The sequence below is a fragment of the Peromyscus californicus genome, unplaced genomic scaffold (assembly GCF_007827085.1).
Source record: "Peromyscus californicus insignis strain IS unplaced genomic scaffold, ASM782708v3 Scaffold_5__1_contigs__length_169319896, whole genome shotgun sequence".
Classification (NCBI taxonomy): domain Eukaryota; kingdom Metazoa; phylum Chordata; class Mammalia; order Rodentia; family Cricetidae; genus Peromyscus; species Peromyscus californicus.
The window spans coordinates 36,352,602-36,373,347 of NW_026294573.1; the positions used below are offsets into that span (position 1 = coordinate 36,352,602).

The following is a 20,746-nucleotide window of genomic DNA, read 5'->3' on the forward strand; positions in this document are numbered from 1 at the left end:
CAAGGTTAAGAAGAACTTTGCCTAAACTAATCAACAGAAAGCGGGCGGAGTCTCGAAAGACCCCAGTCTCCCATCATGCTTGAAATGCACTCTGAGAGACACTGAGGCTTTTAGCAAACACCTTCTCCCTACCACCCTGGATCTTGTGTTTCTCTGCTCCGGCCTTCATGCTGATGCCAGGCATGGTAGCCCTCACCTATAAAGCCATCACTAGGTGGTTGCCAAGGCAGGCGTATCCCTGGAACTCCATGGCCAGCGAGTCTAGCCAAGCTGGTGAGTTCCAGATTCAATAAAAACCTTATCTCAAAAAATAAGGTGGCAGGGCCAGGCATGGTGGCGCACACCTTTAATCCCAGCACTCGGGAGGCAGAGGCAGGCGGATCTCTGTGAGTTCGAGACCAGCCTGGTCTACAGAGTGAGTTCTAAGTCAGCCAAGCCTAAATAGTGAATCTATCTCAAAAAATAAAAATAATAAATAATAAACTAAAAAGCAGTTAAGGAAGATACCAAACATCAATCTTGGACCTCCACATGCATGTCCACACACGTGTGCACACCAACATACACACGCACATTTTACACATCCACATGCATGTCTACACACGTGTGCACACCAACATACACACACATTTTACACATCCACATGCATGTCCACACATGTGTGCACACCAACATACACACACACATTTTACACATACACATGCATGTCTACACACGTGTGCACACCAACATACACACACACGCATTTTACACATCCACATGCACGCCCACACATGTGTGCATACCAACATACACACACACATTTTACACATCCACATGCATGTCCACACACATGTGCACACCAACATATACACATGCACATTTTACACATCCACATGCATGTCCACACATGTGTACATACCAACACACACACACACACATTTTACACACAGTCAGGAAAAAAATGTTTATCTGAACTCCTCTAATCCAGCATTCAAGAGGTTAAGGCAGGAGGTTTGTCAGAAGTTCAAGGCCAGCCTGGGCTCAAAAAGAAAAAAAAGAAGCAAGCAAGCACTGTGGTACAATCCTAACACCTGGGAAACAGAAGCAGGCAGACCTGAGTTCAAGGCCAGCCTGATGTACGTTATCAATGCTGTTGAAACAGCTCTTTCTCAGCTTCAGCCCATGCTAACTTTGAAATCCTCCTCCTCCTGCCTCAGCGTCTGGAGGTCCTGGGACTGTAAGTCTGTGTCACTTCCGGACCACCATGATGCTTTTCACTCCGTTACAACCTGGCTAAAGCCTGCTCAAGTAGCAGTTGGCCATTCTGATAATGGATTTTTTTCCTAGTGTTGGGGATCAAACCCAGGGCCTTGCACATGCTCAGCAAGTACTCTACCTGTGAGCTACAGCCCCAGCCATCATTCGTTCACTTGTTTTGTTTTGCACACTGCTAGGGATGAAATTCAGAGGCTCCTGCAAGCGCTACCAGTGGGCCACGCCCTCAACCACCTTAGCATGGCTTTTGTACACAAGTCCATCAGCACGAAGGGTCCCCTTGCCTGCAGTAGATCAGTAGAAAAGCACAGCTTGCCGGGCGGTGGTGGTGCACGCCTTTAGTCCCAGCACTCGGGAGGCAGAGGCAGGCGGATCTCTGTGAGTTCGAGGCCAGCCTGGGCTACAGGCTGAGTTCCAGGACAGGCTCCAAAGCTACACAGAGAAACCCTGTCTCGAAAAACCAAAAAAAAAAAAAAAAAAGGAAAAGAAAGAAAGAAAAGCACAACTCATGAAGTCACATGGTTCTGAACATTCCAGTACCTTATTTTCTGTACCTTGTAGTCAGCCTTGGGACTGGCTGAGCATGACTTCTGTAAAGGAGCAGGCCGCAATCAGTCGCCTCCTAAGTTTTCTGCAAGAGTGGGACAATGCCGGCAAAGGCCTAAGAACTCAGATCCTCACCAAGTTCATCGAGACCAATGAAGGCAAGACTGGCCCTGAGCTGGAGCTGGAGTTTTCCCAGGGGGCCAGCTTGTTCCTCATACGGCTGACCACCTGGCTTAGAATCATGTATCCTTGCTGAACTGGTGGGAAGTGGGGAGTCATTCAAAGAGGGGGGCAATTATAGTGGAGGAAGTTTTTCTCTTGGTTCCAATATTTTAGAACTGAAACAAAATGGTGATAGAAATATCCCCAAAGGCAAGAATTCTATTGACGGTCTGTCTTCCCGACTCTAAGTGTGTCCTTATTCTAACCTCTGTTTGTCTCCTGAGGCGTGGGCAGCTAGTACTCTGTCTGGGTCAAATTTATGTTTATTTTACACTTGACTCTCTTCCTTAGGGACTTTGGTTTTGGTCTTACATCTTTCCATTTTCTTTATCACCAACTTGGCTGCATGTATGTCTGTGTACCACATGTGTTACTAGTGCCCTCAGAGGCCAGAAGAGGGCATCAGATCATCTGGAACTGGAGTCAAGGATGGTTTGTTGTTGTTGTTGTTGTTGTTGTTGTTTTGTTTTTCGAGACAGGGTTTCTCTGTGTAGCTTTGGTGCCTTTCCTGGAACTCAGCCTGTAGCCCAGGCTGGCCTCGAACTCACAGAGATCCGCCTGCCTCTGCCTCCCAAGTGCTGGGACTAAAGGCGTGAGCCACCACCACCCCGCGAGGATGGTTGTAAACCACTATGTGGGTGCTGGAAAGAGCAGCCAGTGCTCTTAAGAGCTGAGCCATCTTACCAGCCCCACTCCACCCCTTTTTTTTTGGGGGGGGGTAAGGGGGTTAGAGTCTTATGTAGCCCAGGACAGCCTCAAATACTGTGTTGCTAAAGATGTCTTGATCCTTCTGCCTCCACCTCCCATGCGCTGGGACCACAGATGAGCGTCACCATGCCTGGCATTAACTCTAAAAATTAAAATTAAATCCTAGCCTCAACCCTGAGCTCAGCCAGCCCTTCCCCTTCACAATGAAACCAGCTGAAAAGGTCATCATGTCTCCCAGTCTCCCCTTCCGCTGTTTCCTCTGCCCACTGCGGTCTCACTTCTGCCTGCCCGGCTCCACCAGTGCCCCAAGGTCTCCATTGGTTCTCTGACTGCCAACCCCGGTGGCCACATCCTCATTCCTCATACATGACCTCTTGATGGCATCTGTCAGTCAACCCTGCCCACTTCTCAAAACCGTTCCCTTGACTTCTGTGGTTCGGCTCTGGTGTTCTCTCTTTCCTTCTGGCTGACCTTTCTCCTCTTCCTCGGCCCTCTCCCTTCCCTTAACTCTTGGTGTTTCCTGAGCCTCTGCCTTTTCTACGCCCATTCCATTCTGCTTCTTCCTAGATAATCAAATCCATTATTGTGATGCCAGTGTCACTCAACTGGAAGTCACCAATTTCCTTCCTGAATCTGAGCCCTTTACCTGGAGACATCCAACCACTGGCTCCGCTCATGCCGCAGGCAGACTGTTACACTTCTGGTTTAGGAAACTAGAGAAAAAGGGGTTCAACTTCAATTAAGAGCCCTGGCTGCTTGTCCGGAGGTCCTGGGTTCAATTCCCAGAACCAGAAGTGACTTATAGTCATCTATGATGGGTCTGATGCCCTCTTTTGGTGTGTGAGCGCACACACAGACAAAGCACTCATACGTAAAATCATAAACAACTCAGCCTAAAAAACTTGAGGGACAAGTTACAGTGCCTGTGCTGTGTGGCGTCCTGGACGCAGATCATGAAGACAGTTTGGTCACCGTTGCTGACAGTGAGTGAGTGGAGGCTGAACCGTGTGTGAGCCCCACAGTACTTTGCTCTCCCTGGATTTTCTTCAGACCTTTTCTCCCTTAGTGCTGGGGCTAGAACCCAGGACCTTACACATGCTGGGCAAGCTCTCCACCACCGAGTTCACCCCCAGCCCACCTCAGACCTTCCTGTTGTGTATCTTTCTTGTTCTCTGAACCCTCTTCCTTTCTATGAGCCCTTTTATCTGAATTTCTCCTCCCTTAATAATTAAATGCAGATTGCCAGCCTGCCTCTTACCTTATCAGAAGGCTTATTTAGTAGACGGAAGCTTTAACCCTGCCATTTTTCTTGATTTTTTTTTTTTTTTTTTTTTTTTTTTTTTTGTGACAGGGTCTCATTATAGCCCAAGCTGGCCTTGAACTTGCTTTATGGCCAAGTGTTCGGGTTTCTATTGCTGTGATAAAACACCACCACCAGAACACCTGGGGGGGAAGGGTTTATTTCATTTTACAGCTGGTAGTCTATCATCTAGGGAAGTCAGGGCGGGACCTCAAGGAACGAACCTGGGGGCAGGAACTGACGCGGCCGCCATGGGATTGCCCTGCTTACTGGCTTCTCTCCATGGCTGCTAAGCCTAGTTTCTTCTACCAGCTGGGAACACCAGCCTAGAGGTGGCACCTCCCGCAGTGAGGTGGGTCCTCCCATGTCAGTCATGAACCAGATGATGCCCTACAGGCTTACCTGCAGGCCAATCCGGTGGAGGCATTTCCTCAATTACAATTCCATCTTCCCAGATGATCAGAAATGTGTCAGGCTGACATAAAAACTAGCTAGCCCACCAACAATAACCTTGAACTCCTGGCCTTCCAAGTGCTGGAATTACAGGTGTGTGCCATCTCAGGCCAGCTGTTCACAGATCATCTCAGCAAACACTGGTGTTTTGCAGAAATTTAGTGACTTGGTGGTAGAGCTGCCAAGCTTGGGAAACCTCAGTTCCTGAACTCTGACTTCTGCCCACTCACACCCCCACACCCCCCACACCCTCCACACCCCCCATACCCCCCATACCCCACACCCCCGGCTAACCTTAACCTCACCAGTTAGCAGCAGCCACTTCACTGTCAAGTCTAGACTGCATTTCCTGTTTGTCTCAGCATTTCCTGTGACCACAGGGTGAGGTGAAGGAGGTACATGCTCTGATCCTGGTTCCATTTAAAACTTGGATATTTTATCAAGAACTTTATACTAACTTTTTTTGTCCTGGGTTTGTTTGATTTTGAGACAAGGTCTTCCTATATTACTGTCTGGCCTAGAACTCATCATGTAGCCCAGGCTGACCTGGAACTTATGGAGATCTTCTGCCTCCCTCACCAAGTGCTGGGATTACAGGTGTGAGTTCCCACACTTGGCCTTAATGTCAATATTTTGAGTATTATGTTGACGGAATTTGATGAGGTCAACAGAAGGAAAGAGAGCAAAGCAAGATAGGCATGTGGGTAAATGTCTGTAATCCTGGAACTTGGAAAATGGAGGGAGGAGGATCAGAAATTCAGGGTCATCTTCTGCCTGTATAACAAGCTCAAGAGTTCAGTCTCGGCTACATAAGACCGTGCCTGGCTGGGCAGTGGTGGTGCACGCCTTTAATCCCAGCACTCGGGAGGAGAGACAGGCGGATCTCTGTAGCCCAGGCTGGCCTTGAACTCACAGAGTGAGTTCCAGGAAAGGCGCAAAACTACACAGAGAAACCATGTCTGGGGTGGGCGGGAGGGGGGGGGACACGGGACGATGGGACGTGACAGACACCCTGCCTGTCTGAAAGAAGAAACAGGAGAAAAAAAAAAAGAAACACAGTGGATTTGACTGGGGATTGGGTTTTGTGCCCTTTCAAGTTTTTCAACCCTTCTACGATAGCCACTGCACCTCCATTTTCCTTTTACTGGACGGAATCTTGCTTTGTCTCCCAAGCTGCTACCCTCGACCACGTGGTCGGCCTCCCTCAACCTCCCAAGTGCTGGCACTTGAGGAGTGCAGTGTTACTCTGTCCACTGCCCCTTTTGAAGCACTCTGTTCCTTGTCCCCCTCTGGCACCATGTTTTCTCTGCCTCTGCTGCAGGGTCTGTCCTAACCGCCCCTCAAGTGCTCTAACCGCCCAAGTGCTCATGCTTCTAAGGGGCATGCGCACTGCTCGCCTCTTCTCTTCTGTAATCAGTTCAGTGCATTTGATAGACTGGGGATCGTGCTTTCTCCAAATGCCGTGTGTCTGCCACTGAGAGGACCCTGACAAGATGACTCTTCAATAGACCCCATTTCCACACCTAGAATCATCCATAACTACCTTCTTTGTGATCCTGCCATTAGGAGTAGCCTAGTAAAAGTGACAGTATAGTTGGTTAGAGATCCCGCCCACCAACTCTTCCAGTTACCACCTAGAAGGAAAACAAACCAATATCACAACATTGTTATTCTTTGCAAAACTAATCACATAAGCCTAAACCTTTCGTCACTCTTAAATCTTAACAGATCGGCACAACCAATGATTTGTACAATAATAGTGACAGTATTAGCTGCCATTTTCTGAGTCTTTTTATGTTCTAGGCCCTGAGCTCTGTACCACTCATGTATTAGAAAGGTTGAGTAGAGCTATGTATAGTGACGCACGCCTGTGATCCCAGCATTCAGGATACTGAAGGAGCATCTTGAGTTCCAGACTAGCCTGGGCTACATACATAGCAAGACCCTTTCAAAAAGAAGGGAGAGAGGGAGGGAGGAAGAAAGGGAGGAAAAGGAGAGGGAGGAAGGGAGGGAGGGAGGGAGGGAGGAGGAGAGAGTGGGGAAAAGAGGGAGGGAGGAGGAGGAGGGAAAGGAAGCAGGGAGGGAGGAAAAGCATGAATAGTAAGTGACTGAAATCAAGACTAGCCTGGGACACGGGGAGGGAAAGATGACAGAAGCCGGTCAGCCTAGCTAGTAACTTCAGAAAAAGGCGGAATGGGAATGGACTGGAGGAAGAGTGGGACAATGTAGCAATAAAGAGATTACTATGTGGCTAATCGCCTAGCCCGAGATAGGATAGCAACAGGCGGGGGGCCTGGCTCCAGAGCGAACTGTTTTTGCAGTAAAAAGCCTTTCCTAATGAGCCAATCTGTCTCTCCTTCTATTGGCATCCTGGGAACTGGGGTGCAGCAGAGATAATTTGCCTCACCACACCCCCCCCCCCAACAAAGCACCATTACCTCCAGCCCATTACATTAGCCTGTATCAGTCCTGGAGGCTTTCACTCATCCTCATGGACTGCAATAATTCCAGCTAATTTCTTAAGTGTTCTAAGAGCCTGTGATGTGTTATGAGCCTAGTAATTGTTGACTGGCTCCCTTTCTGCTGTGGCTTGATTTCATACCTTGCATTTGAGCTGAAGCGTGCTCTGGATGCTTTATTGCATCGAGGCTTTTTGCAAAGGCTCACATTAAAAAATAACATTAAATACTGAGGTTGTTTTAAATCAGAGTTTAATTTTTCCTCCATTTCCTGTTATTCTTATTAGGAAGCCATGCAATTCTTCATAAGAATAGTGACCTCCAGTGTAAAACTTTGAGCAAGTACAGAATGGAGAATTAATGATAAAGCTAATTCTTTTTTGTTGTTTGTTTGTTTTGTTTTTCGAGACAGGGTTTCTCTGTGTAGCCCTGTCTGTCCTGGAACTCACAATGTAGACCAGGGTGGCCTTGAACTCTCAGAGATCCACCTGCCTCTGCCTCCCGAGTACTAGGATTAAAGGTGTTCGCCCCCACTCTCAGCTGAAGCTAATTCTTGGTAGAGAAGTCTAGGAATGAGGCCCAAAATAATGAGCTGTGCCGAGACCCAAGGATGCACCGCCTGTAGCTCTGAGAGGCTTGAGAAGGTGACCATCGGTTTTCTCCATACACTTGGATTTACGGGAACCTCTTTGCTCCCTCGGAAGATTGTAGAGCCCACATGGCTTGACTGCTCTGGAAGAACTTCTTAGAGAAGAGGGATGGAGGTAGCACCCCAACATAGCTCTGCCCTTCAGCCAGTGGTTCCCCTCAGGATAAAGGGCACAGGTCAGCCACTTGCTCATCCTGGGCCCCGGGCAGCACTAGGGATCAGTCTAAGTGGGAAATCGCCTGGGAGCACGCCTTAACTCCCTCTGCAGCTATATGACTGGCTTGGATTTAGAGAAGATCCTGAGGTCCATTGGCATCTTCTTGTCTGCGGTGAGCAGGTAAGTCCCATTCCAGAGACTTGGGTCTCAGCCACAAGTCAGACTCATTCAGTCCACATGAGGCCATGGGTTCTAGGTACCAGCAGGATGAGCCCAGAGACAACTATATTCTGCTCTTGTCTCTCCTCCATCCCGTTTCCCATTGACCCTTCACTAGTCAGCATCATGTTGGTTGAGTATATAAAAAAAAAGGAAAATAAAAAACACATTATACTAGACTAGGGAACTGGGGATTTATTGGCCCACTTAGCTGAAAAAGCCTAGAGGGTGGATGTACTTATTTCAGGCCTGATCGGACCCAGGGGTTTTACTAAGTTCACCAGGGTTTGCTCTCTTTATCTCTCTTTCTCCTTTTCTCAGTCAGTCCCCATATTCAGAGGCCTCTGTGCCCTGGGGTCCTCAGGCCCTCCAGAAACCATCCCTGTGGCTCAAGTACACCTGCAAGAGAGTGTGGTTATTCCCATGGGGTCTTCTAGTGAACCAGCATAGGCCACTTACCCGCCTTCTGCAGTCAGAAGGATGCCATCCCCTGTCACACGTTTGCTCCACCAAATCCACATGGCCCTTGAGTGGAGGAAGCATGATTCACCAAGGGACAAGTAAAGTGCCATTACAGAAAGAAGGGGACTGAGAAAAAAGAAAGGGAAGGGAAGGGGGGAGGGGAGGGAGGGGAGGAGACGGGAAGGGAGGAGAGGAGAGAGAAGGGGAGGGGAGGTGATAAGAAAAAGCTGGCCAGCTGTGGGGGCTCACACTTATAATCCCAGTAGGCAGAAAGCAGAGGCAAGAGATCCCTGCAAGTTCAAGGCCAGCTTGGTCCATATAGCAGTCCCAGTCTACATAGTGAGACCCTGTCCAAAACAAACAGGAAGCAGACCCAGAGACTAGAAAGAGACAAAGCCAAGGATGCCTGTTGGATTTAGTCCCAGCATTTCCTTGGCTAGGCACAGTAGCACGTGCTTGTAATCTCAGTGTCTCCAGCAGCTGAGGCAGGATAGCAAGTTCAAGACAGCATGGCGAGAAGTAATCTAAACAAATATACGGCTGGGTGGCTGTGGCACACGCCTTGATCCCAGCATTTGGGAGGTGGAGGGAGGTAGAGCTCTGAGCTTGAGGGCAGCATGGTCTACAAAGTGAATTCCTATATATATGCATACATACATATGTTATAATACTTATATATTTTAATGTTTTATATATTCTATAGTTTAATACTTTTAATATATATTAAAACTTAAAAATCCAAACAATTCTGTCTCTATCTGTGGACATCTCCTAGGTCTGAGGCAAGTTTGTGAAGACAGCACCTTTTCCTTAGATGCCTTTGGTTCCATGTTGAGGACCCTGATTTTGGAATATTTGTTTAACTATGCAAAGATGTTGCATTTGTTTAACTATGTAAAGATGTTCTGCATTTGTTTAACTATGTAAAGATGTTCTGCATTTGTTTAACTATGTAAAGATGTGTTGCTGTTTTACCTTGCCTGCCTGATTGTTCTAATAAAAAGCAAACAGCCAATAGAGAGGGAGGAGGATAGGCGGGACTTCCGGGCAGGGAAAGTAAGTAGTAGGAAGACTTTAGTCTCTGGAGAAGAAAGAAAAAAGATGCCAAGGAGATGCCAGGGTGTAGGCAGCCAGACACAGGAAGCAGGAAATTAGGGCACAGAGAATGAAAAAAAAAAAGATAAAAAGCCCCAAGACAAAACATAGATGAATAGAAACAGGTTAAATTAAGTTAAAAGAGCTAGTGGGACAAGCCTAAGCTAAAGCCAAGCATTCATAATTAATAAGTCTCAGTGTCTTTATTTGGGAGCTGGTTGGCAGCCCAAAGAAAATGCCAACTACAGCGCCCCCAGCATCTTGTGTGTGTGGTCTCCTCTCTGGACAGCAATCGGTACCTGATAGAATTTCTTGAGATTGGAGGTGTCCTAACGCTCTTGGAAATACTTGGCCTAGAGAAAATCAAGGAAGAGGACAAGAAGGAATCCATCAAACTGCTTCAGATTATTGCAAATACTGGCAGGAAGTACAAGGAACTCATCTGTGAAAGCTACGGTAGGTCCTGGGTGAGGACACCACCTCTCCTGTGCCTGGTTGGAGTTGACAACACCCACACTGCCAGGGAAGAAGCTATCATAGGACAGCCAGGTGCACAGGAAGCATTTAATACAGTTCCCTCCATGAGCTGCTCTGTCCATGTCACAACCAGAAGACCAGATTTATGGCTTCCCTGATTCATCATTTGCTCAAACCCTAACTAAGACAGTGGTGCACGCCTTTAACCCCAGCACTGGAGAGACAAAGGCAGGATGATCTTGTGCATTTGAAGTCAGCCTGGCCTACATAGGAGTTCCAGGACAGCCAGGGATACCTAGAGAGACTCTGTCTCCAGGACAGCCAGGGATACCTAGAGAGACTCTGTCTCCAGGACAGCCAGGGATACCTAGAGAGACTCTGTCTCCAGGACAGCCAGGGATACCTAGAGAGACTCTGTCTCAAAAAGCTAAAAATAAATAAATACAGCTTGGGCTATAGAGGTGGTTAACAGCACCTGCTGCTCTTTCAGAAGAGCCAGGCTCTATTCCCAGCACCAACACAATGGTTCACAATGTCTGTAACTTCAGTTCCAGGAGATCTGGCACTCTCCTCTGGCTTCTGCAGGCACCAGACTCATGAGTGGTGCGCAGACATACATGCAGGCAAAACACTCATGAACTAAACTTTAAAAAGAGTAATCATTTAAAATTATTGATGCCTATGGTGCTGGGTATATATAAAGGTGTTAGGAGAGAAAGAGGAAAAGTACAGTCCCTAAAACTAAGTGTGGGGTGCACACCTGCAATCACAGGAATTGGGGGCGGGGGTGGGGGGTAATGCAGGAGGATCAGAAGTTCAAGCTCATCCCCAGATACACAGTAAGTTTGAGGACACTCTGGGCAACATGAGACCCAGTAGTAGTAGTAGTAGTAGTAGTAGTAGTAGTAGTAGTAGTAGTAGTAGTAATATAGCATATTTTCTCAGACTGCCAGCCCCCAAGTCATGACAGACTTATTATTAGATATGAGTGTTTGGCCTTAGTTTAGGCTTGTTTCTGGCTAGCTTTTTTAACTTAAATTAACCCGTTTCTCTTCATCTGTTTTGCCTTGGGCTTTTTACCTTTCTTTCATTCTGTATGTCCTACTCTCCTGCTTCCTCTGTGTCTGGCTGACTGGCGGTTGCCTCACTGGCTGGCCCCGGGCATCTGCTGGCTGGCCCCGGGCATCTTCCTCTCTTCTCCCTGTTCTCTCCCAAGCCTAGATTCCTCTGTTGTTGTTTATTGTTACTCTTTGGCTCTTTGGGGGCCTGCCACCCAGCTCCCAAGTAAACACGGAGAGACTTATTACTACTTATAAATGCCCAGCCTTAGCTTAGCTTGTTTCTTGCCAGCTTTCCTTAACTTATCTCATCTACTTTTTACCTCCAGGCTTTTCCCGTTCTCTTACTTCTGTAAATCTTACTCCTACTCCGTGGCTTGCTGTGTAGCTGGGTGGCTGGCCCCTAAAGTCTCCTCCTTCTCTGGCGGCTACTTCTCCCTCTCAGATTTCTCCTTCTATTTATTCTTTCTCTGCCTGCCAGCCCCACCTGTCCTTGCTATTGGCCATTCACTCTTTATTAGACCATCAGGTGTTTTAGACAGGCACAGTAACACAGCTTTACAGAGTTAAACAAATGCAACATAAACAAAAGCAACACACCTTAAAATAATTCCCCAACATTCCTCCTCCCACTTACTCTCTCTGCCCGCCAGCCCTGCCCATCCCTCCCCCTGCCCAGCTATTGGCCGTTCAGCTTTTTATTAAACCAATCAGGTGCCCGTAGGCAGGCAAGGTGAAACATATCTTTACATAATTAAACAAATGCAGCATAAACAAATACAACACATCTCTTCTTTTTGTTTGTTTGTTTTTCGAGACAGGGTTTCTCTGTGTAGTTTTGATGCCTGTCCTGGAACTCGCTCTGTAGACCAGGCTGGCCTTGAACTCCCAGAGATCGCCTGCCTCTGCCTCCGCCTCCCGATACTGGGATTAAAGGCATGTGCTACCACCACCCGGTTTACAACACATCTTTTCATAGTTAAACAAATATTCTGCAACATAGACAAATGTAGCACATCTTTACCTATTAGTTAAACAAATATTTCACAACCTTTCCCCTTTTTGTCTAAATAAAAAGATTTTTTAACTTTAACATAGTAAACTATAAACAATAAGAACAGTTATCAAGTAAGAATTACATTTGATTGGTTGGTTGGGTTTTTTTTGTTTATTTGTTTGTTCATTTGTTTTCAGCTTTCCAGGCTCTATGTGGAAATTTGGGCCACATGTTGGAAAGCCAATAAAAGGCCCTGTCCTTAAAAAGATTACAGTCAGCTGGGTGTGGTAGTACATACCTTTAATCCCAACACAAACAAACAGATCTCAACAACAAAACAACAAAACCAAGCAGATCTCTGTGAGTCTAAGGCCAACCTGGTCTACATGGTGAGTTCCAGGACAGCCAGAGATACATAGTGAGATTGTCTTAAAAAGCGAAAACTACAGTCTGGTGAGAAAGGGTTATAGGACCAGCACAGAAAACAAAACTGTGTTTTGAAGTTTAAAATAAACTTACAAAGCCCAAAGCCGGGCGGTGGTGGTGCACACCTTTAATCCCAGCACTTGTGAGGTAGAAGCAGGCGGATCTCTGTGAGTTCAAGGCCAGCCTGGTCAGTCTACAGAGTGAAATCCAGGATAGGCTCCAAAGCTACACAGAGAAACCCTGTGGGGGGTGGGGAACCTTACAAAATATACAGATGGAACAATTTCTGATGTTGTTCTTTTGCTGAATATCAAACTCATGGCCTCATGAGTTCAGGGCAAGAAATTTTCCCTCTAAGCCACACACACACACACACACACACACACACACACACACACACACACACAGCACACACACACACATACACACTGGCCTATGCTGCACAAAACTACTCTGGCCACAGCTGGAGGTAAACAGGACAGTAATGCAACATGAAAACTGATCCTTAGCTTTGCTTTGGTTCAACAAGCTTGATTGAAAAGCTTTTAAAGCAATCCCCATTATGCAGCCTTGAATGGGAATTGTTTTCCTAAATCCTGTCCTATTTAGCATTTTCTCTTCTTTGTGCAGGTGTGAGAGCCATAGCAGAATTTCTGGCAAAGTCTAAATCAGAAGAGACCCAGGAGGAAGTGCAGGTTCTGCTGGACACACTGGTCCATGGTAACCCCAAGTATCAGAATCAAGTGTATAAAGGTCTAATAGCTCTGCTGCCCTGTGGGTGCCCAAAAGCCCAGCAGCTGGCCCTGCAGACTCTCAGGACCGCCCAGGTGAGCCACAGCTCTGCAGTTTGGATTCACATGGTGTAGTCTTACAATTACCTTTCCCAGCAGCCCCCACAGGCCTGAGAGGCAGAGCTCAGCCTCCCACTGCCTGTCTGATATTCAATCAGCATCACTTCCGAAGGCCAAGGCGGGCCAGCGGGTTCATGTCTCCCAGCAGAGTGATTTGTCCTGTTTATTTAAGGATCAGAAAGATATTGGCAGACTTCAAAGTGGCTGAGACAAGCAACAAGGATGACTAGAGAACTGTAGAAAGATTAAAGGCATCCATTTGACAGGGAGGGAAGCGTGGCACTTCTGTGGAAGTGTGGAAGTGGAGAGGCCAGATCTCTCTGATTACAAAAGCTCTTTTCTTTTCTTGGCTTCTGCCCTAGAATGTGAGTGAAGTCAGGTTTGGGGTATGGTGGCATCGTGCCTACTAAGGAGGGGAATGTGGTTTTGACATGAATGGTCAAAACTCTCACAAGTGCTCCAGAGGACGGGCTGGAGGGCGGCAGAAGACAAAGGGGTCTGAATGGTGGGCGTGGGTGCAGAGGTGACCGGTGGATAGACACTTCTAAGGTGTAGAACTAAGAACAGACATCAAGTCGGGCGATGATGTTGCACACTTTTAATCCCAGCACTCGGGAGGCAGAGAGATCTCTGAGTCCTGAGTTCGAGGCCAGCCTAGTCTTCAGAGTGAGTTCCAGGACAGGCTCCAAAGCTACACAGAGAAACCCTGTCTCGAAAAACCAAAAAAAAAAAAAAAAAGAAAGAAAGAAAGAAAAACTAAAAGAGACAGTGGGGGGAGAGGGAGAGAGAGAACCACTGAGGCCACCGGGCCATGGAAAATTAAAGGCTGAAACTCCGGAGAAAGGCCCAGGATGAAGACAGCAGTTTGGGTTTCACAAACAGTTAATAACAAGTGAAAATGAAGTAAATAAAACTCCCCAGGCTGCCAGGAGGTGGTGGTGCAAGCCTTTAATCCCAGCACCTGGGGGGGGGGGGGGCAGAGGCAGGCGGATCTTTGTGAGTTTGAGGCCAGCCTGGTCTACAGCGTGAGATCTAGGAAAGGCGCAAAGCTACACAGAGAAACCCTGTCTCAAAAAAAAAAAAAAAAACCCTCCCCAGGCAGAATGCACCAAGTCAGGAGAGAAGAAGGGATGCCTCCTAAAGCTGAGGGGGGCTTCGGCTCAGACCAGGGGATCCCTGTGTTCCTACCCAGTGCCTCCTACAGCCAGTACTTTGGTAGGCCTTGCTTACGTAGCTGTCTTCTCAGTAGCTGATGTGTGTGGCATAGGTAAAGTCTGAAGAGGTAAAACTAAAGGTGAGCTTCCAGAAAAAGATCATCTCAGGATCTCGGATGAGGAGTTTTCCCCTCCCGTGACCTCCTTCCCCCAGCCGAAGTCTCAGCCCGTGGCCCTGCATGTCTTAACAGGCAGCCAGGAGACTTGGCTGAAGGCTTCTTGAGCTAAAGACTAGAAAGTCAGTTCACCCCCTAGCCCAGCTGTCTAGGGGTCCTCACTGCATTTCTAGGCCCAAGGAGTTAACCCTCTTCCCCTCATGTCCTGTAGTCAATCATTGGGGCGACACACCCCAGCATCGTGGACTATGTGCTGAAGGTCCTGGACACAATGCATCTGGAGGTCCAGTATGAAGGTAAGGAGGCCTCCAGGTCCCCAAAGGTGGCAGCAAGAGGCCCTTCTCCCGAGTCTCCCTCCAGTCGTAAAGAGTCTTTTGCTGAGTGTCTAAAATAACATTGACCGGGGAAAGGCTGCTTTAGTGTGAGCCAGCAAGTCATTCAGAAAATGGTAGTTATATTTCATTTGTTTGAGCAGTCCTTAGAACCGACTAGGTCCAGAGCGTCTCTCACGTGCTTCTGGCTGTCCGCACTGAAGCCCCTGCCTGAGGGTGTGATTGAGTGATAGCATGCTCCAGTGTGCACAGGCCTGGGGTGGACTTCAAACACCAAGAAAAAGGAAGCCTAACATGGTGGTACTTCCTTCTATCCCCAGACGGAGACAGGAGAATCTCAAATTCCAGGCCAGGCAGGACTACAGTATGAGACTGTCTCATAACAAAACAAACAAACAAAAGACACCCTAGGGAATGTCTTTTTTGTAAAAAAAAAAAAAAAAAAAGAAAGAAAGAAAGAAAACTAATTTGGACTAGACTAGTTAATGGCATCCATAACTTTTCATTTATTGACCTTCCATGGGCTGTTTCACTTATTTCTCAAAACTGTCCTAGAAGGACAAAGCGGGCAACCTTCCAGGCCGTCAGAGGGAGTGAATGCTGAAGTATCTGGTGATGCTTCTTGATTTTGTTTGTTTTCTTTTTCCTTTGGAGACTGTTGTGCAGTCTAGGCTGGTCTTGAACTCTCTCTCTGTCCTCTCTATCGGCTCCCAAGTGTTGGGATTACAGGCACGCAGCACCACCACACGGGGAGAGTCTAGTCCTGAGCCCACGAGCCTCTCCACTCTACTTCCCTGCTGGGACTCCGAGCCCACACCACTGCTGTGACCTCAGTGGCTGGGTCCTGGACACCTGACTTGAGCAATGAAGAGTGGAGCAAGGACAGACAGACAGGGGAGGGGAGGCTGCAATCGGGTGGGCTAGGCGCTCTAATGGAGAGTGCCATAAGCCTTGTTGATTTCATGCATCTGAATCCAGAGGCGGGTGTATTGAGCAGAGCTGAAAAGGAGGAAGGAGGCAGTAGAGCTCCAGAGGCAGCTGTCTCCCGCTGTGAACATCTGGGAGGAGGAAGCGGAGGTGATAGTTCTGGACACACTGGTTTCAGCTAAAGACCGCAGTACTCATCCTGATTTGTACTTGGTCCTGGGGAAGAGACCTTTGCTGTCCCGCTGAGCCTCACCCAGGGAAGGCTTCGCCGTGTCCCTGCTCCCAGGCTCTGGGGTCCTTAACGTGGCTGTACTTGTGTCAATGACACACATTCATTCAGGACTTCATTTGTTCCCCACACTCCACCATCCTGGGCTAGACCCTCTACCGTGCTGGGCTGGACCCTGGTTCTTTTAGGTGGTCCTGGTCTTGAAACACAGCCCAACCTTGCCTGGAACTCTTGATCCTCCTGCCTCTCTGCCTGCTACTACGTCCAGCTGACTACTGTGATCTTAACACTGGCATCTGTTCCAAGAGTCAGGATTGTGAATGAATGAATGAATGAATGAATGAATGAATGAATGAATGTGAATAAACACAAGTGAATCCAGGCACAGTAGATGTGGCTCATCTCTGCTCTACTATCTGGACAGTTGAGGCCACAGCTGGAGCCACAGCTGGGGCCAGTGAAGAGCAGGATCCTGGGTTCTTTGCATTTGCGCGCGCGCGCACAGACACACACACACACACACACACACACACACACACACACACACACACACTAAAGCGATGCAGGATGCAAGGTTCATGTGACTTGTCACTGGGGTGGATGTCCCTGGGGGACAGGAGGGAAACAGCACTGTGGTCAGGGCTGTCTTAACTCACTCCAGGAGTTCTGGCACCTTTACTCCTGACCTGCTTCACTCAGAAGGATAAACAAGCGAGGAAGGGAGGGTGCCTTTGACCTAAGCTCACTGTGTCAGGGCTTTTATCACACCAAAGAAGACTTCGGAATTCCTTTAATGACCATCCCACTTAAGCTAAGGAAGCCAAAATCAGAACTAAGAAAGGACTTCTCCAAAGTGGTCCTGCCTGGAATTTACCTCCATTTATAACTGCTTTGAAGTGAAAAATGGCACTTTCCTCTCGGGAAAGATTGCTGTTCCAGGAATTGGTGGCAGGAGGGGACTTATCAGAACTAGCAGTTTAAAGTGACAAAACCAGGCCGGGCGGTGGTGGCGCACGCCTTTAATCCCAGCACTCGGGAGGCAGAGCCAGGCAGATCTCTGTGAGTTCGAGGCCAGCCTGGGCTACCAAGGGAGTTCCAGGAAAGGCGCAAAGCTACAAAGAGAAACCCTGTCTCGAAAAAAAAAAAAAAAAAAAAAAGTGACAAAACCAGGCACTCACTGTGTGTCCTTTCCCTGGAGAGGATAAAGCCCAAAAGCTTGAGGCCAGCCTCCGGAGCTAGGAAGCCCCTGTCTCAAAACCAAACCAAACAAACAGGGCTGGTGGGATGGCTGAGTAGGTGAACACACATGCTACCAAGCTTGTCACCTGAGTCTGATCCCTGGTCTATGCATGGAAGGAGAGAACTGTCTCCCACAAGTTGTCCTGTGACCTCCACAGGCACATGGTGGAATGTGCACACACACAAATACAACAAATAAGTTTGTGAATTTTATTTTATTTTATTTTTGGAGACAGTGTCTCACCATGTCGTCCTGGAACTCACACAGTCTGCCTGACTTTTTTTCTCAAGTGCTCCAATTAAAGGCACGTGTCACCACATCCAGCTAAATGTTAATCAAATTAATTTATTTTATTTTATGATATGGGTGTTTTGCTTGCATGTATGTCTGGTGCCTGTGGAGGCCAAAAAAGGGCAGTGGATTCCCTGGAACTGGGGTTACAGACAGTTGCTGGTTGCCATGTGGGTGCTGGCAGCTGAACCCAGGTCCTCTGGAAAAGAACTCAGGCTTCCTGCTCCATTGCCGTACTGTCTTCCCAGGTCTTGGAGTGAGTCACATGGCCCCGTGGGGAATGATATAGAAGTCACCTGACAAAGGATCCCGAGTCAAAGCTAGCTATGGTGATGCACACCTGTAATCGCAGCATTTAAGAGCCTCAGTTCTTCAGTATGAGACCTCTGCTTATGGCTGCTGAGTGTCTTCACAACACAGCAGTGATATCCCTCAGAGAGATCCAGCCTGGTGTGGTGGCCACAGCTATAATCCCCACATTTGGGAAACAGAAGCTATTGGAGCTCTGTGAGTTCAAGGCTAACCTGATCTAGAAATCAAGTTTCAAGGCAGCCAGGGCTACATGTACAGTAAGATCCTGGAAAGAGACAGAGAGAGACACAGAGGAGAGAGAGAGATCCATGGGCTTTCCAGGCCTTCCAAGGGCCTGCAAAATGGCTCAGCCAGCAAAGATGCTCACCTTCAGGTTTGATGACCTGAGTTTGGTCCCTGACCCGCATGGTGGAAGGAGAGAACTGACTCCCATAAACTGTCCTCTGACCTCCATAGGTGTACTATGGCATGCATGTACCTATTTGCACACACATACACACCTACAAAATAGATAACTAAAAATGAAAACAATAAAAAATGGGTAAAATAGAAAATAAATAAATAAAAATACCTAAATAAAAAGAGTAAGTCAACAGAACAAGAAAGATGCCCTAAGAGCTCTCTACCTGTATGCTTCTTCTACTTGGTCCTGTCAGCAAGAAGCTCGTCCAGCTCCCACTCACCGGAAAGTAGGTTCCATCCTTGAACAAAAAAAAAAAAACTAAAATGTTGGTGGGGCCATCAGGATGACTCAGCAGGTAAAAGTATTTGCTGTTAAACCTGATGACCTGAGCTTAGTTCCCCGAAGGCACATAAAGGTGGAGGAGAGAACTGACTTCACCGTGTCCTCTGGGCGCAACACACATGCTGTGGCACATGTACCTCCACACCCACACATGTCATACACAGGTAATACATACAAAACTTTTCAAACTCGGTAGGCATATTTAAAAACTGCCATAGTATCTAAAGAAAACCGCTGAGACAGGGCATGGTGATGTACACACACGTGTAATCCCCAGCGCTGAGACAGGACATGGTGATGTACACACACGTGTAATCCCCAGCGCTGAGACAGGGCATGGTGATGTACACACACGTGTAATCCCCAGCGCTGAGACAGGACATGGTGATGTACACACACGTATAATCCCCAGCGCTGAGACAGGGCATTGTGATGTACACACACGTGTAATCCCCAGCGCTGAGGCAAAGGAATGGAGAGTTCAGCAGGGCTACGTGGTGTGACACTGTCTATTTTTCCCCTTGGTGTTTTGAGATGAAGTCTCTCTATATCCTTGGCTGTCCTGGAACTCACTAGGTAGAACAGACTGGCCTCAAATTCAGAGAGATCCGCCTACCTCTCCCTCCAAGTGCTGGGATTAAAGGCATGTGACATTGTGCCTGGCCGAATAACACTGTCTTATGAAAAACAAAACTCCTTGAAAAACTGACAAATAGTATAATAAATAAGTTTATCATAAAAATGACTATGAATTTGAAAAAATGGTCCTTTGGAGAATAAAAATCTTACCTAACTGAACTGATAACTGGAACTCACTAGCGGTACTAATTAAATGATCACATGTCCTATAGGAAGTTGAAGCTGTGGCTGATTCATCAGCCCCAAAGTACAACAGCAATATTAATGACTGAGAAGGTCCTGCACCATCCCAGCAGGACCCTCGAGAGATGTCAGGCAAAGAGAGAGAAAAAAAAGAAACCCTCCAAGTTGTCCTCTAACCTACACGCACACACACAATATTAAAATTTTAACAATTTAAGCTTGTGTGTGTGTGTGTGTGTGTGTGTGTGTGTGTGTGTGTGTGTGTGTGTGTGTGTGTTGAGTGTCAAGGCATGGCAGCAAGCACCTTTACCACTGAATCATCTCACAGGCTCCCAAATCCAGTTTTTTAAACAAGTGCATGACATCTACCCAGTTATATTAGCACTGAAAGTGTGACTTTTTTTTTTAGCATTTGAAGAGTTTTACTATACAGTTGGTTATCTAGAGTCCAGGTAGAAATCCCAAGGCAAACTTGTTTCCAGTTTCCCCACCATGATGTTTGACTCAGTTCTTAGAGGGACTTCGCATCACAGGCTGGTTGTACTTGCCCAGGAGAGGAAGCTGGAGAAACCAGCCCGGTGATTAAGAACACTTGCTGCAGCCGGGCGGCGGTGGCGCACGCCTTTAATCCCAGCACCCGGAGGCAGAGGCAGGAGAAGGATCTATGAATAGGAGGCCAGTCTGCTCTACGTAGCAAGCTCCAGGACAGCCAGGACTACATAGAGAGACCCTGTCTCCAAATTAATTCATTAACAATAATGATAATGCATTTTTTGTTTGTATCTCGGGCCGATTCTTACTGAATTAACCAGGATGGCCTTGAACTCCTAGACTCAAGTGACCCATTTGTCTCAGCTTCCCTCAGCTATGTCCATAGGCTTACTACATCTTGCTAGACTTTAAAATTTATGTGTGTGTGTATGTGTATGTGTGTGCACATGCATGCTTGTGTGCATGCATGAGCTCGTGTGTGTACCCACATGTGTGCAGATGCATATGGAGGTCAGAAGTTGACAGCAAGTGTCTTCCTCCACTACTCTCCTTACATATTGCGGTCTCTCCCTGAACCTGTAACTCACCAGTATGAGCTGGGCTAGCCAGCTTGCCCCTGGCGTCCCCTGTCTCTAGCTCCCTAGTGCTGAAAGTCCAGTCCGGCCACCATGCCACCCCAGCACCTACCTA

The 20,746-nt window shown here is 47.5% G+C and overlaps 1 protein-coding gene across 4 annotated transcripts in view; it reads left to right on the forward strand.

Moving 5' to 3' along the window:
• The window catches only part of Armh1 (armadillo like helical domain containing 1), a 46,717-nt gene that overhangs the window by 19,408 nt on the left and 6,563 nt on the right, over positions 1–20,746 (forward strand). For all 4 annotated transcript variants that reach the window (XM_052716276.1, XM_052716275.1, XM_052716277.1 and 1 more), the window contains 5 exons: positions 1,819–2,046; positions 7,863–7,931; positions 9,817–9,983; positions 13,116–13,312; positions 14,878–14,962. In XM_052716276.1, coding sequence (XP_052572236.1) covers positions 1,841–2,046; positions 7,863–7,931; positions 9,817–9,983; positions 13,116–13,312; positions 14,878–14,962 — 724 coding nt within the window. In that variant the 5' untranslated portion in view covers positions 1,819–1,840. The remainder of the gene's footprint in view (positions 1–1,818; positions 2,047–7,862; positions 7,932–9,816; positions 9,984–13,115; positions 13,313–14,877; positions 14,963–20,746) is intronic.